The sequence below is a fragment of the Lissotriton helveticus genome, chromosome 1_2 (assembly GCF_964261635.1).
Source record: "Lissotriton helveticus chromosome 1_2, aLisHel1.1, whole genome shotgun sequence".
Lineage (NCBI taxonomy): Eukaryota > Metazoa > Chordata > Amphibia > Caudata > Salamandridae > Lissotriton > Lissotriton helveticus.
In genome coordinates, this window is record NC_136058.1 from 372,798,244 (window position 1) to 372,815,758 (window position 17,515).

General features: G+C 49.4%; 1 protein-coding gene across 1 annotated transcript in view; it reads right to left on the reverse strand.

Moving 5' to 3' along the window:
- CFAP57 (cilia and flagella associated protein 57) overlaps positions 1 to 17,515 on the reverse strand; it is a 403,172-nt gene that overhangs the window by 204,431 nt on the left and 181,226 nt on the right. Inside the window, exon 4 of the mRNA XM_078672374.1 lies at positions 9,282 to 9,447. Within this exon, the coding sequence (XP_078528500.1) occupies positions 9,282 to 9,447 (166 nt within the window). The remainder of the gene's footprint in view (positions 1 to 9,281; positions 9,448 to 17,515) is intronic.

A 17,515-nucleotide genomic window follows, 5' to 3' on the forward strand; every position in this document is an offset into this window, starting at 1 on the left:
GAAATCCTTTGGCATCACTGGCGTGGCGCTTGAATGGCTCAAGAACTTCCTGAGTGGAAGGAGACAAGTAGTGACGTTAGGAGAATTTCAATCTAGGGAGAGAAGACTCACGACAGGAGTACCCCAGGGCTCTAGTCTTAGCCCGACATTGTTTAATGTCTACACCGCACCCCTAATTAGCCTGATTGCTTCGTTTGGCATAGAAGCCATAGCCTATGCCGACGACACGCAATTGATCCTGACCATGGACAAAGACAACCAAGACTGGGAAGAGAATCTCAAAGGCTGCCTTACGGCGACCTTTGATTGGATGCGAACTAATCATTTGAAATGTAACACCGGGAAGACGGAGATAATACCGATGGGCTCAAACAACGAATTCATACCCAGACTGTGGTGGCCGGAGAAAGCAGAAATTCCACCTAATACTGCCAACACGGCCCGCAACCTGGGAGTGACTTTTGATAGTAATCTGTCCTTTAAACAGCAGGCACTGAAAGTGGCAGGTACATGCTTTGGTGTTATAAAGAGTCTGAGAAAGTTCTTCGATCTCCTTCCCTTGGAAGCCAGGAAAACAGTGGTGGTCGCACTGGTTACATCTCATCTAGATTATTGTAACGGACTATATGCAGGCACCAACAAGGAGGTCACCCACAGGCTCCAAATGGTCCAGAATTCGGCGGCTAAACTCATATTAAAGTGGCCCAGAAGATCATCAGCGACAGAAGCCCTTAAAACTCTACACTGGCTACCTATCATTAAAAGAACTCTATTCAAAATATTGCTCATCACCTTCAGAGCATTTCATCAACGTGGACCACTGTATCTGCGGAAAAAATTCACCAGATATCACCCAACTCGAATTCTCCGCTCGTCCAATGCCAATCTTCTGGCAGTTCAACCATTCAGGCTTAAGACTCGTGGAGGCAAATCCTTTGCGATATTAGGTGCAAAAGCATGGAACACCCTTCCTCCCCGCATAAGAGCGCTGGACAAAGAAACTGAATTCAGGAAGCAACTAAAAACCTGGATCTTCACTCTTCCAGACACTATCGCCAGATCCCTAGTGTAAGGTTCCTATCTTATCAGCTACACAAGTGGGCGCCAAGATGCTCTTTGGAGCGATAGTTGCGCGGTACAAATAAATAAGAAAAAAAAAAAAAAAGAAAAAAATAAGCACACGGTTAGCTACAGGTTCCGTGGTGATACGCACATGGTTAGCTACAGGGTCCTTGGTGATAAGCACACCTTGGTGATAAGCACACGGTTAGCTACAGGTTCCTTGGTGATACGCACACGGTTAGCTACAGGGTCCTTGGTGATAAGCACACCTTGGTGATAAGCACACGGTTAGCTACAGGTTCCTTGGTGATACGCACACAGTTAGCTACAGGGTCCTTGTTGATAAGCACACCTTGGTGATAAGCACACGGTTAGCTACAGGTTCCTTGGTGATACGCACACGGTTAGCTACAGGGTCCTTGGTGATAAGCACACCTTGGTGATAAGCACACGGTTAGCTACAGGTTCCTTGGTGATACGCACACGGTTAGCTACAGGGTCCTTGGTGATAAGCACACCTTGGTGAGAAGCACACGGTTAGCTACAGGTTCCTTGGTGATAAGCACACGGTTAGCTACAGGTTCCTTGGTGATACGCACACGGTTAGCTACAGGGTCCTTGGTGATAAGCACACCTTGGTGATAAGCACACGGTTAGCTACAGGTTCCTTGGTGATACGCACACGGTTAGCTACAGGGTCCTTGGTGATAAGCACACCTTGGTGATAAGCACACGGTTAGCTACAGGTTCCTTGGTGATATGCACACGGTTAGCTACAGGGTCCTTGGTGATAAGCACACCTTGGTGAGAAGCACACGGTTAGCTACAGGTTCCTTGGTGATAAGCACACCTTGGTGATACGCACACGGTTAGCTACAGGGTCCGTGGTGATAAGCACACCTTGGTGATAAGCACACGGTTAGCTACAGGGTCCTTGGTGATAAGCACACCTTGGTGATAAGCACACGGTTAGCTACAGGGTCCTTGGTGATAAGCACACCTTGGTGATACGCACACGGTTAGCTACAGGGTCCTTGGTGATAAGCACACCTTGGTGATAAGCACACGGTTAGCTACAGGTTCCTTGGTGATACGCACACGGTTAGCTACAGGGTCCTTGGTGATAAGCACACCTTGGTGATAAGCACACGGTTAGCTACAGGTTCCTTGGTGATACGCACACGGTTAGCTACGGGGTCCTTGGTGATAAGCACACCTTGGTGATAAGCACACGGTTAGCTACAGGGTCCTTGGTCATAAGCACACCTTGGTGATAAGCACACGGTTAGCTACAGGTTCCTTGGTGATACGCACACGGTTAGCTACAGGGTCCTTGGTGATAAGCACACCTTGGTGATACGCACACGGTTAGCTACAGGGTCCTTGGTGATAAGCACACCTTGGTGATAATGCACACGGTTAGCTACAGGTTCCTTGGTGATACGCACACGGTTAGCTACAGGGTCCTTGGTGATAAGCACACCTTGGTGATAAGCACACGGTTAGCTACAGGTTCCTTGGTGATACGCACACGGTTAGCTACAGGGTCCTTGGTGATAAGCACACCTTGGTGATAAGCACACGGTTAGCTACAGGGTCCTTAGTCATAAGCACACCTTGGTGATAAGCACACGGTTAGCTACAGGGTCCTTGGTGATAAGCACACCTTGGTGATAAGCACACGGTTAGCTACAGGGTCCTTGGTCATAAGCACACCTTGGTGATAAGCACACGGTTAGCTACAGGTTCCTTGGTGATACGCACACGGTTAGCTACAGGGTCCTTGGTGATAAGCACACCTTGGTGATACGCACACGGTTAGCTACAGGGTCCTTGGTGATAAGCACACCTTGGTGATAATGCACACGGTTAGCTACAGGTTCCTTGGTGATACGCACACGGTTAGCACAGGGTCCTTGGTGATAAGCACACCTTGGTGATAAGCACACGGTTAGCTACAGGTTCCTTGGTGATACGCACACGGTTAGCTACAGGTTCCTTGGTGATACGCGCACGGTTAGCTACAGGGTCCTTGGTGATAAGCACACCTTGGTGATAAGCACACAGTTAGCTACAGGTTCCTTGGTGATACGCACATGGTTAGCTACAGGGTCCTTGGTGATAAGCACACCTTGGTGATAAGCACACGGTTAGCTACAGGTTCCTTGGTGATAAGCACACCTTGGTGATAAGCACACGGTTAGCTACAGGTTCCTTGGTGATACGCACACGGTTAGCTACAGGGTCCTTGGTGATAAGCACACCTTGGTGATAAGCACACGGTTAGCTACAGGTTTCTTGGTGATACGCACACGGTTAGCTACAGGGTCCTTGGTGATAAGCACACTTTGGTGATAAGCACACGGTTAGCTACAGGTTCCTTGGTGATAAGCACACGGTTAGCTACAGGTTCCTTGGTGATACGCACATGGTTAGCTACAGGTTCCTTGGTGATACGCACACGGTTAGCTACAGGTTCCTTGGTGATACGCACACGGTTAGCTACAGAGTCCATGTTGATAACAAACTCTTCAGCTGTATAAAGAATAAAGTAGCAGCTGAAGTAGTAAGGAAACCTCATGGCCTGGGGGGGTGCCTTGAGTCATTAACCAGTGCAGTTCACACCATGAATGAAGTTTGGTTTATGTTATTGAGCCATACGTATGGGATTTTATGTTTGTTTAAAAGTCATTGCGTGAATCACTAATTATTGATTTCTACCATAGTCGTTGGACTTTGCTTATTTGAAAATCGTGCGGGGGCTGTGCCCCTTCCAGTGTTCACTGTTCTAGTGCCTTTTCCATCATGGTGAAAAGAACGACCAACTTTGATACATTACTGTGGTGTTTACAAGTAATTTTGTCAAGTGTCAAACCTTGTTTCAACACTACAGGTTCCAAGCTTCATTTTGTCAAGTGTCAAACCTTGTTTCAACACCACAGGTTCCAAGCTTCATTTTGTCAAGTGTCAAACCTTGTTTCAACACCACAGGTTCCAAGCTTCATTTTGTCAAGTGTCAAACCTTGTTTCAACACCACAGGTTCCAAGCTTCATTTTGTCAAGTGTCAAACCTTGTTTCAACACCACAGGCTCCAAGCTTCATTTTGTCAAGTGTCAAACCTTGTTTCAACACCACAGGTTCCAAGCTTCATTTTGTCAAGTGTCAAACCTTGTTTCAACACCACAAGTTCCAAGCTTCATTTTGTCAAGTGTCAAACCTTGTTTCAACACCACAGGGTCCAAGCTTCATTTTGTCAAGTGTCAAACCTTGTTTCAACACCACAGGCTCCAAGCTTCATTTTGTCAAGTGTCAAACCTTGTTTCAACACCACAGGTTCCAAGCTTCATTTTGTCAAGTGTCAAACCTTGTTTCAACACCACAGGCTCCAAGCTTCATTTTGTCATGGAAACAATGGGAATAAACATTGAACTTGATGATCTGTATCATGAACATGTTCTACTTCAGTGTGCAGGCCCAGAACTGGTCCAGGCACGGTTTTGTCAAGTTTTGGTGTCTGCAGCACACGTTTGGAAATCTAGAGGTAGGCCGGTCTCTTAATGATTATGAGGTGCACTGTCTGCAGCTCATACACAAACTCATTGGTTTTCTGTGTTAATGTATGAGCTATATGCAGCTCAGTCTTAGCACAACCAGAGCACAAGCCTCTTCTGGGCCTTGGCATGACGGCTGCAGTTGTTCATGATCTGAACCTTGTTCTTCTGTGTAAGAAATGAAAGGCAATGGTGACAAACCCCACAAAATCTAAAATAATACAAATGTGTGCCGGAACTGATTTTTTTAAACAATGTTGGATGATAAGTCTGGAGCCAGTAATAGTCCTGGAAGTCAGACATAGAGGGTCATTTAAAATTTCACGGCTCTTTGTTGGTTCTGACCGGAACTCTCTAGTGCGACTCGGAGCAACGAGCACCAGACGTTGTACCAGCATTGCCTGGGTGCTCATCTGATCTACTTGTGCCTGATGGGATGCCTCTTTCTCCGAGAGGATCCCCTCTTCCTTCCCCTTTCGATGATTATTCCTTTTGGGCCCTCTGTGCAGCGGACCTACTCCCCGCTCCTCACCTGGCACCTGATAACATCGTATTGCCAGGTAGTGTGGCCAAGATTGGGCCTGGGTAGTGAGAGCGACTGACTCAGCTGAAGGAATGCTTCCGAGAGCGATCAAGAGACTACGTGACCCCAACCTGTGCTTGCAGAACTGGACTGCTGCCGGAAGGCACAGTGTGGAACCCTTTTGAGTGACCGACTATCACCCCTAGCCCGCTTCTTCTCCGCATCCTGTGGGTGAACTTGCAGAGTGGTGGCCAAATCCCCCATTTCTTGACTGCCTCGTTATTATTCATACTGCTTACCGCCACCTTCTTCCTGGGGACCCTGCCTAAGTATGACTTTGGCTGCGATCCACCTGGTATCAGTGGGAGGGCTATTTATCTCCAACCCGTGGGTATAAGGTAGTCGCGGTGAGTCGGAGGGCGGAGGAAGGCTTGGGCCACAGGGTCTCCAGTGTGCTATAAATTGACCTGACGGATATCATGTGCACCGCCTTACAATACTGTGTGCAACTGAGTTCCAAATGGACATTAGTACTGAGTGAGTGTATGTTTGGGAGTGACTACCTGCAGACCACCTGTGATGTATGGCGGTGTTGCTTTACACGTTGATTCCTTGCCAAAAGAATACTACATTATTCTTCTATAGAGATGCTTGCTCCTATTCAGGTGCTTTGGTCTGATCATAGGTTGGTTAAATTTTTTCTTTTGGAAGTCAGGAAGCCCTCCGGTGCCCCCCGGCAAGCCTCCCAGGGATTTAGGGGATTTCACCGGGTCACTCCGGAACTACTCGCACAGTCGTGCGCGGACCACCCCTATGCTCCGATGGGGGATTTAGATGAGGATGTGGGGCGTTTTCAGACCTGGCTCTCAGAAAGGTTAAATGATCTTGCCCCTCTGAGGCCTTCGCGCCAACCTGATAAAGGTGCATCCGCCCCATGGTTTACGGAAGCGTTGGCGGCTTCACGTCGACAATGCAAGGTAGCGGAAAGAGCATGGCGCGCAAAATACGACCCATCAGCGAAGCTTGCTTACAGGTCCTTGGCAAAAGCTTACCATCGAGACATCCTTTCTGCGAAGAAGGCTTACTTCGCGAGAAAAATCGAAGCTGCCTCCAATTCCTGTAAGGAGCTTTTTGCTATTGTGCGAGAGTTTACGACTTCACGGAGTGCACCGACGCAGATCCCCCCTCCTGCCCCTTGGGTCAGAGCGATCGCGGATTTTTTCACCTCTAAGATCCAATCGATCCAAGACTCTTTCCCTGTGCAGGGACCCGTGGCGCCCTGTTGGGTGGAGAATGTTGCTGCCACCTCGCCTAGTGCAGGTGTGGCTTTGTCAACTTTTCCTCCCCTTTCTATGACCGCCTCATTCGATCTGATGGCTTGTCTCAAATCTGGTTCTCCCCGGGATGCCTGCCCTGACAAGTTTTTGGCAAAAATGGCAGCTATCATTAATCCATATGTGAACCCTCTGTTGAATTGTTCTCTTGTACAGGGTGTGGTTCCCCAGTCCTGGAAGCAGGCAATGATTATCCCCCTGCTCAAAAAACCCGGTTTGGATGCGGAGGTGTTGGCAAATTACAGGCCTATCTCACTCTTGCCTGCTTTCGCGAAGATCATTGAAAAGCATGTGCACAGGGTGCTGGCCGACTATCTGGAGTCCCATGGTCTACTGCACCCCACTCAATCGGGTTTCCGCACCAATCTTAGCACCGAGACTGCTCTCCTGGAGGTTTCGGAGGCGATTAAGGAGGTGCTGGACTCGGGTGGCAGGGCGATGCTGGTGTTGTTAGATCTGTCGGCGGCCTTTGACACCGTCCCCCATGAGGGCCTCCTTGCAAGACTCTCAGAGATTGGTCTCAGGGGGACGGTGCTCCAGTGGTTTCGATCATTCCTGGCAGGCCGTCGACAAACGGTCTGGGCCTCCGCCTGCTCCGCCGAGATGTCGCCATTGGGTGTCGGAGTTCCCCAGGGCTCAGTATTGAGCCCAACTCTATTTAACATCTTCATGACCCCTCTGGCGGCTCTGGCGGAGTCTTTCGGGGCTCAGATCGTTTCCTACGCTGATGACACCCAGCTCCTCTTCACCTGCGAGAGGGGTGCGGATTTCGATGGAGGTAGGATCCAGGGTTGCCTTGAGGCTGTATTTCAGTGGTTTCAACATCACAGCCTCAAGTGCAACTCGGATAAATCTGAGGTCCTCGTTTTCGGGTGCAGTTCGGATCCGGACTGGAAAGTGTGGTGGCCTGAGAACATGTTTCCACCAGCAAGTTCGTCCCAGGTGGCGAAAAACCTTGGGATTAAGATTGACAACGGCCTCACACTGGAGAAGCGTGGCTCAGTGGTTAGAGGCGGCAGACCCAGAAGCTGAGATCGGCCGTGGACCAGGGTTCGATTCCCCGCCTCGGCGGGTCTCGGGCTCAAAAATTCCACGGACTCGACAATTCTCGCTCCGGTGCCTACTCGACTCACGGGGTCACACTCTGCGACTCTGGGCAATAGCTTGCTTAATCTCCACTACGGCCCCTCGCGGCGGGATGCCTGGCTTTCACCTTGTGGATACCCTGCCGGGGTATCTCACAGGGGAATACCAGGACGGGTTCCCTAAGCAAGCGCCTTGATGCCTTCGGGTGATACGTGCGCTATATAAGTCGCAATACATACACTGCGCTCACAGATAATTGGTCTCACGGGCACCTGTTTCGGCTTGCTCCGGATGTTGCGTAAGTTCCTCCCTTTGTTATCGCAGGAACACAGGAAGACCACCGTGCAGGCGATAATTGGCTCGAGAATTGACTATGCCAACGCTCTCTATCTCGGCCTGCCGGAATATCTGCTTCAACGGTTACAGGTGGTCCAGAACTCAGCAGCTCGGGCCATCTTTGGACTATCTCGCCGTACTAGAGCCTCGGGTCTCCTGGAGGCACTGCACTGGCTTCCTGTCCGGAAGCGGATAATTTTTAAGATCCTGACTCTGGCGCACAAAGCCCTGCACGCCTCCGGTGCGAAATATCTCCAAAAAAGACTGACCTTCTACCATCCAGTCAGGTCGCTGAGGTCAGAATCCTTGTCTCTTGTTGTAGTGCCTCGTGTGAAGAGGTCACGCATCGGTGGCCGCTCTTTTAGACTACTGGCGCCCCAGTTATGGAATAAGCTGCCAATTGCCCTGCGCAGTATTCCAAACTTGCTGGCCTTCAGGAAGGGGCTCAAAACTTGGCTTTTCACCTCTTAGTTTTTCTCTGAGCTCCGTTGGTCTCCTTTCTGTTTTTATCGGTTTTCCTCTTGTTGTGTTGTAGATAGCTTGCAAAACAAAGCGCCGGGACACTCTTTGAGTAGCCGTGCGCTATATAAAACCCCAGTATAACATAACATTTGACATTAGTTTTCCCCATGCGGCCTCCCTCCATGGTGCTGCTTAAAAGTGTTGTCATTCTTTGTGTGTACATATTTTTGATATTGTTGTAATCTGGGAGACACCCTAAAACTTTGTGATATTGAATTATATTAAATGCCAGGGTGGGCCTAGTTTTGACACCGTTTTGCATCACATGAGGGTGCTGGGGTAAAGTAGATTCTTTCCCAAGCATACATACAACTGATGTCATTTTCCAGGGCAGAGTAAGCAGATTTTGCATGGTCCTACTGAAGATGCTGTTTGTGATATTAAACATTCTGACAGAAAAGTACAACCTGGGCACTTTGGACGCTTGTCAAGCACACAACACACACTGAATGTCTTCATTCTGCATGGACTTCTCCACCAAAGCCCACTCAATCCTTCCTTCTTTCCCCTTGTCTTGCCTCTATGTATTGTTCTTTCCACCTACCTGCTATGTAACCTTTCCCACCTCTCCCTGTACTGTCCTTGCAATCTTTCTTGTATGACTCCTCCCCTTCAGTTCCTGTTACCAATACCGTTTCTCTATTCTTTTCCGAATCAACCTCCTTCATAGCTCCATTCTCTTCAAAGTGTCTCTCCTTCTTCATGTCTCTCTACTTTTAACTTATTACTTTTCGTCCTCTCAGTATCCTGCTCTGTTCACCTGAATTGACCCATAAGCAATGCCTCCCCGTTTTTGTTTTGCCACCTTCTTGTTTCCTTATTCTATCTTGTTTCTTCTCATCTCAAGTATTCTCTTATGGACCTACCTTGATTTCTCGACATTTCCTGTAAACATCCTTCTCTTCCGATTTCTCAAACACGAAGACGGTTCCAGGACCAGCAGAGCAAGCAAAGCCCTTGGAATAGGCCACAATGGCAAAGACCTGTGCCTGAATGGTGAGAGACTCTTGCAAGCCAATCACTACGCTGGACCTAGAAAAGAGCAGAGAAAGCCTGGGTGAGATGGCAAGGTGCCAAAAAGGGTCAAAGAAAGAACAGAACAAGTCATGGCCAAGCCGCATGGAGCCACAATGGGTAAAACAAGGAGCAGAGCAAGTCATGGGGAGGCCACAGGGAGCCAAAAAGGAAGGGTAAATGAAAGAGCAGACCAAGTCATGGTAAAGCCACTGGTAGCAACAAGGGGTAAACGAATGGATAAAAGGAAGAGCAGACCAAGTCATGGCGAGGCCGCATGGAGCCACATTGGGTAAAAGGAAGAGCAGAGCAAAGCATGGCAAGGCAGCATGGAGCCACTATGGGTAAAAGGAAGATCAGACCAAGTCATGGCGAGGCCGCACGGAGCCACCATGGGTAAAAGGAAGAGCAGACCAAGTCATGGAGAGGCCACAGGGAGCCACAATGGGTAAAAGGAAGAGCAGACCAAGTCATGGCGAGACCACAGGGAGCCACCTTGGGTAAAAAATAAGAGCAGACCAAGTCATGGCGGGCCGCATGGAGCCACCATGGGTAAAAGGACGAGCCGACCAAGTCATGGCTAGGCCGCACGGAGCCACAATGGGTAAAAGGAAGAGCAGACCAAGTCATGGCGGGCCGCATGGAGCCACCATGGGTAAAAGGAACAGCAGACCAAGTCATGGTGAAGTCATGGGGAGCCACATTGGGTAAAAGGAAGAGCAGAGCAAGGCATGGCGAGGCAGATAGGAACCACCATGGGTCAAAGGAAGAGCAGAGCAAGTCATGGCGAGGCCGCAAGGAGCCACCATGGGTAAAAGGAAGAGCAGACAAAGTCATGGCGAGGCCGCATGGAGCCACCATGGGTAACAGGAAGAGCAGACCAAGTCATGGTGAGGCCGCACGGAGCTACAGTGGGTAAAAGAAAGAGCAGAACAAGTCATGGCGAAGCCGCAGGGAGCCACATTGGGTAAAAGGAAGAGCAGAGCAAGGCATGGCGAGGCAGCATTGATCCACCATGGGTCAAAAGAAGAGCAGAGCAAGTCATGGCGAGGCCGCAAGGAGCCACCATGGGTAAAAGGAAGAGCAGACAAAGTCATGGCGAGGCCGCATGGAGCCACCATGGGTAAAAGGAAGAGCATAACAAGTCATGGCGAGACCGCACAGAGCCACAATTGGTAAAAGAAGGAGCTGACCAAGTCATGGTGAAGCCGCACGGAGCCACGATGGGTAAAAGAAAGAGCAGAGCAAGTCATGGCGAGGCCCCATGGAGCCACCACGGGTAAAAGGAAGAGCAGACCAAGTCATGGGGAGGCAGCACGGAGCCACCATGGGTAAAAGGAAGAGCAGACCAAGTCATGGCGGGCCCCATGGAGCCACCACGGGTAAAAGGAAGAGCAGACCAAGTCATGGCGAGGCCGCAGGGAGCCATCATGGGTAAAAGGAAGAGCAGAGGAAGGCATGGCGAGGCCGCAGGGAGCCATCATGGGTAAAAGGAAGAACAGACCAAGTAATGGCGAGGCAGCGCGGTGCCATGGTGGGTAAAAGAAAGAGTAATGCAAGGCATGGCGAGGCCACACGGAGCCACGATGGGTAAAAGGAAGAGCAGAGCAAGTCATGGTGAGGCAGCACGGAGCCACGATGGGTAAAAGGAAGAGCAGACCAAGTCATGGTGAGGCAGCACGGAGCCACGATGGGTAAAAGGAAGAGCAGACCAAGTCATGGTGAGGCTGCAAGGAGCCACCATGGGTAAAAGAAAGAGCAGACCAAGTCATGGTGAGGCAGCACGGAGCCACGATGGGTAAAAGGAAGAGCAGACCAAGTCATGGTGAGGCAGCACGGAGCCACGATGGGTAAAAGGAAGAGCAGACCAAGTCATGGTGAGGCAGCACGGAGCCACGATGGGTAAAAGGAAGAGCAGACCAAGTCATGGTGAGGCTGCAAGGAGCCACCATGGGTAAAAGAAAGAGCAGACCAAGTCATGGCGAGGCAGCACGGAGCCACCATGGGAAAAAGGAAGAGCAGACTGAGTCATGGTGAGGCCACACGGAGCCACCATGGGTCAAAGGAAGAGCAGAGCAAGTCATGGCGAGGCCGCACGGAGCCACGGTAGGTAAAAGAAAGAGCAGAGCAACTCATGGCGAGGCCGCACGGAGCCACCATGGGTAAAAGGACGAGCCGACCAAGTCATGGCGAGGCTGCACAGAACCACAGTGGGTAAAAGAAAGAGAAGAGCAAGGCATGGCGAGGTCGCAGGGAGCCATCATGGGTAAAAGGAAGAGCAGACCAAGTAATGGCGCGGCCGCACGGAACCACAGTGGGTAAAAGAAAGAGCAGAGCAAGGCATGGCGAGGCCGCAGGGAGCCATCATGGGTAAAAGGAAGAGCAGACCAAGTCATGGCGAGGCCACACGGAGCCACCATGGGTAAAAGAAAGAGCAGACCAAGTCATGGCGAGGCCACACGGAGCCACCATGGGTAAAAGGAAGATCAGACCAAGTCATGGCGAGGCCACACGGAGCCACCATGGGTAAAAGGAAGATCAGACCAAGTCATGGCGAGGCCGCAGGGAGCCATCATGGGTAAAAGGAAGAGCAGACCAAGTCTTGGCGAGGCAGCACGGAGCCACAATGCGTAAAAAAATAAAAATGAAAAATAATTAAAGAACAGGCCAAGTCATGGTATGGCCACACAGATTCAGAATGGGTAAAAGAAAGAGCAGAGCAAGGGATGGCTAGGCCGCACGGAGCCACCATGGGTAAAAGGAAGAGCAGACCAAGTCATGGCTAGGCCGCACGGAGCCACCATGGGTAAAAGGAAGAGCAGACCAAGTCATGGCGCAGCCGCATGGAGCCACCATGGGTAAAAGGAAGAGCAGACCAAGTCATGGCGAGGCCGCATGGAGCCACCACGGGTAAAAGGAAGAGAAGACCAAGTCATGGCTAGGCCGCACGGAGCCACAATGGGTAAAAGGAAGAGCAGACCAAGTCATGGCGAGGCCACAGGAAGCCACCATGGGTAAAAGGAAGAGGAGACCAATTCATGGCGAGGCCGCACGGAGCCACCATGGGTAAAAGGAAGAGCAGACCAAGTCATGGTGAGGCCGCACGGAGCCACCATGGGTAAAAGGAAGAGCAGACCAAGTCATGGTGAGGCCGCACGGAGCCACCATGGGTAAAAGGAAGAGCAGACCAAGTCATGGTATGGCAACACAGATTCAGAATGGGTAACAGAAAGAGAAGACCAAACCATGGCCAAGCCGCAGGGAGCCACAATGGATAAAAGAAAGAACAGACCAAGTCATGGCGAGGCAGCATGGAGGCACCATGGGTAAAAGAAAGAGCAGACCAAGTCATGGCGAGGCCGCAGGGAGTCACATTGGGTAAAAGGAAGAGCAGACCACGTCATGGCGAGGCCGCAAGGAGGCCCAATGGGTAAAAGGAAGAGCAGACCAAGTCATGGTGAAGTCATAGGGAGTCACATTGGGTAAAAGGGAGAGCAGACCACGTCATGGCAAGGCCGCAAGGAGCCACCATGGGTAAAAGGAAGAGCAGACCAAGTCATGGTGAAGCCATAGGGAGTCACATTGGGTAAAAGGAAGAGCAGACCAAGTCATGGCGAGGCCGCACGGAGCCACATTGGGTAAAAGGAAGAGCAGACCAAGTCATGGCAAGGCCGCATGGAGCCACATTGGGTAAGAGGAAGAGCAGACCAAGTCATGGCAAGGCCGTACGGAGCCACCATGGGTAAAAGGAAGAGCAGACCAAGTCATGGTGAAGCCACAGGGAGCCACCATGGGTGAAAGAAAGAGCAGAGCAAGTCATGGCGAGGCCGCACGGAGCCACCATGGGTAAAAGGAGGAGCAGACCAAGTCATGGTGAAGCCGCAGGGAGCCACCATGGGTAAAAGAAAGAGCAGACCAAGTTATGGCGAGGCCGAACGGAGCCACCATGGGTAAAAGGAAGAGCAGACCAAGTTATGGCAGCACAGAACCACCATGAGTAAAAGAAAGAGCAGAGCAAGTCATGGCGAGGCCGCACGGAGCCACCATGGGTAAAAGGAGGAGCAGACCAAGTCATGGTGAAGCCGCATGGAGCCACCATGGGTAAAAGGAAGAGCAGACCAAGTCATGGCGAGGCAGCACGGAGCCACCATGGGTAAAAGAAAGAGCAGACCAAGTCATGGGGAGGCAGCACGGAGCCACCATGGGTAAAAGAAAGAGCAGACCAAGTCATGGGGAGGCAGCACGGAGCCACCATGGGTAAAAGAAAGAGCAGACCAAGTCATGGGGAGGCAGCACGGAGCCACCATGGGTAAAAGAAAGAGCAGACCAAGTCATGGGGAGGCAGCACGGAGCCACCATGGGTAAAAGAAAGAGCAGACCAAGTCATGGGGAGGCAGCACGGAGCCACCATGGGTAAAAGAAAGAGCAGACCAAGTCATGGGGAGGCAGCACGGAGCCACGATGGGGCGGGGGGAGGGAATTAGCAGAGTATACTATGCTGAGATCACAGGGAGCCACGATGCCTCAGGACGGTGCAGAGCAAGACAATGTGAGATTGCAAGAAGAGACAATGGATGAATGGTATTAGTAAGCACGTCATGGCAAGAACCTAAAAAGCATATCAAGGTTGAAGAACTAGTTTACTCCATTTTTAAATTTGTAAAATGAGAAAAAAAATGGTTTTATGGAATGGTTTATGGAAGGCATTTCTACGCACAAAACTGTATTTTAAGAATTATTTGTATGTTGATGCATGATTAAACTGTGTCTTTTTATAGAGCTATAGTTGTGTTACCCTGGATGCACTACTGATTTTAATAAATAAAATAAATACCAAGGATCTTGAGAAAAGCAGAGTGAGCCCCAGTGTGATCACAAGGAGCTAAGAGGGCTATAGAAAGGGCAGAGCAGGCTAACACTGAACACACATTGATTGTAAGACCCCACAACCCTCGTAAAATGTAATAACTGAGGCCTGAGGTTTCAATATACAACTTATAAACATAACAAAAGAGGATTCCATGCACCACGGGGGCTTACGAGACAGACCCGAGCCACTGCTAGACACAAGATGCCTCAATGAGTTTGCAAGGAGCCCCAGATGACAACAGAAAGAACTTATTGAGGAACCTTTAAGAAAGGAAGCAATGATGGATTCAGGAAAGAGCCAAGCAAGCCAAAATGAGATTTCAGGGAAAGATGTAAGCAAGAGAAAGAGCAACAAATGGATCTATCAAAAGAGCAGAGAAAGTCACAATGGATTTAAGAAAGACCAGAGCAAGCCACAGTAAAGTGAGAAGCAAAGGACAAGAGAAAGGGAAGAGCAAGCCGAGGTTGGATCCCAACCACAATGGATCTAGAAAAGAAAAGAGAAAACCACAATGACAATCCAAGGAGGCACAACAATCCGAGGGAACGTGAAAGTGACAACACAAGGTATTACAATGAGAGCAACAGGATCCACGGTGTACATGTAAAAAAAAAGCTGAGAGAGCCACAATCAGATCACTAGGGCATGTTGGTCTAGATACAAGCAGAGCAAGATACAATAAGTGCACAAGAAGCAGCAGTGGGCCTGTGAAGCTGCAAAGAAAGCAATGGTGAGTTTTCGAGGAGTCCTGATAGATCTAGGGAACAGCGTAGGATGTCCAAAGGATTTGTACTAGATCATAAAAATAGACAGTGGAACAAAGGAAGAGCTCAGAAAGTAATAGTAAGATGACAAGAACCAAGAAAGCACGGAGACAACATGGTGACCTCTGAATGAGCCATATGTCATAAACAGCTCCTTGAAGAACGGAGTTATGCCAGATTGCCTTAAAGTAGGGCAAGTCACGCCACTGCTGAAAAAACCCGGCCTGGACATAAAGGATTTGAACAACTTCAGACCCATCTCTAACCTTCCTCTTCTGTCCAAAATCCTAAAAAGATGCGTACTCCAACAACTAACTCAACACCTGGGCAACATCGACCTCCTTGACTCCCATTAGTCTAGCTTTAGAACAGGCTGCAGCACTGAAACCGCAATCCTCAACATCATTGACAATATCCATAAATCACTAGACTCAGACCATTGCTGCCTCCTCATCCTCCTAGACCTAACAGCAGCTTTTGACACGGTAGACCACAAACTGCTCATTAAGGCTCTCCAAGAACGAGCCAGACTTGGCGAGGTGGTCCTCGAATGGTTCTCATCCTTCTTACACAACCATACCCAAAGAATCAAAATCAAAAACTTTGCATCTGATCTGCATCCAATCAACAAGGGAGTCCCGCAAGGTTTAGTGCTCTCCCCACAACTTTTCAACATCTACATGGAACCCCTCACCAAACTACTCAAAAAAGTCAAAATCTGCTTCCTTCTTTATGCTGACGATACGCAGATCTACCTGGAATCCTCCTCCATCAAGGACATCCAAAGACTCAATGACATACTGAGAGACGTCCAACATTGGCTGTCTAGCAACCACCTTAAACTAAATCTGGATAAAACCGAAGTTCTCCTCATCTGGAACAAAGAGGAGAACCCCCAAATTGCTGAATGGTCAAAAGCCATCTATGAGCTCAATGGGAACCTCACCCTGGCCGACTCTGTCAAATCTCTGGGTATCACGCTAGACCCGAAACTGGTCATGACCTCACACATCAAGAACTCAGCCAAGAGCGCCTCCCTCAACCTAAAACTACTGAACAAAATAAAACCTTTCATCCCATCCAATGATCTCAATCAGGCCACCCAAGCACTGGTGTTGTCAAGACTAGACTATGGAAATGCAGTCCTCTCAGGAGTACCAAAATCACACCTTGCCCCCTCAAAACAACGCTCAACGCGGCAGCCAGAATGGTCACTGGAATCAAGAAATTTGATCACATTTCTCCGGCACTCAGAGAACTTAAATGGCTCCCAGTGGAAATGCGGGCTAGCTTCAGAACAGCCTGACTCACACACAAAGCCTTGCACACCGGCAAACCTGAATATTTAGCGGCCAAACTCAAAAAAGCCAGTCAGACTAGGAAACTCAGAAGCTCAAACTCTCTTCAACTCCTCCCGCTGAAAACTCGGAAACAAAAAACTGCGGCTCGATCCTTTGCCGGGAGCGCACCCAAAATCTGGAACTCTATTCCGCGCCACATCAGAACTATTACCTCCTTTGCAAAATTCAAAAGCCAGCTCAAAGTCCTGTTCCTCGACCGCTCCCAAGGGAATCGATAGGAGCAGCCAGAGTGTGGAAACGCATAACGGAACTCGCCGCTAATCGACCTACACTATTCTGTATTTTGTGATTCTTTGCATTGTAACTGTTGTAAAGTGCTCCGATACCCTCGGGTCAGGCTAGCGCTATATAAAAGTTCTTAAAAAATAAATAAATATACGACCCAGGAAACAGCAATGCAAGGAAAGATCACAAGGCATCATAGCGGACTTGATAAACAGCATACCAAGGCACGTGAGGGCACAAAATGCCCTAGAGCATTCACAAGCACCCAAAGTGACGAAGGAAAAAGTAGAGCAAACTATGCTGAGGCAACACAGAGCCATGATGAGCTAAAGAGAAGCCAACATAAGATCACATGGCTTATCAATCGACTCCACAAGAAGATCAGAAGAAGTCACACTAGGATCACATGGTGTCCCAATTGATTTCACAAGAAACCACAGTACGATCACAAGAAGTCACGCTGAGATCACATGACATCCCAATAGGTTTCTCAAGAGACCACGATAAGATCACACAAAGTCACACTGACAATACAAGGAGCCAAGACAGACCGTGAAACAGCAAGGAAAGCCTCACTGAGATGCCAAGCAGTGGTGAATTGTACTTCATCGAATATTGCATCAAAACACCTTTGAGAAGCATTGCATATCTGAAATGTGTTACAGGAGGAGCCAGCTCATGCCCTTGTGGGCTCCCAAACATCCAGACATTCTTCTGCTAATATTTCTAGCTAGAAGGTTCCTGCGGCACCGAAAATGGGGATGAAAATGGGGAAACCTTAATGTTTTATGTCATTGTCAATGAATAACCACGGTTCAACCGTGTCTTTTTTGGGAAATCATCAAACTTCAAACGAGAAAGACACC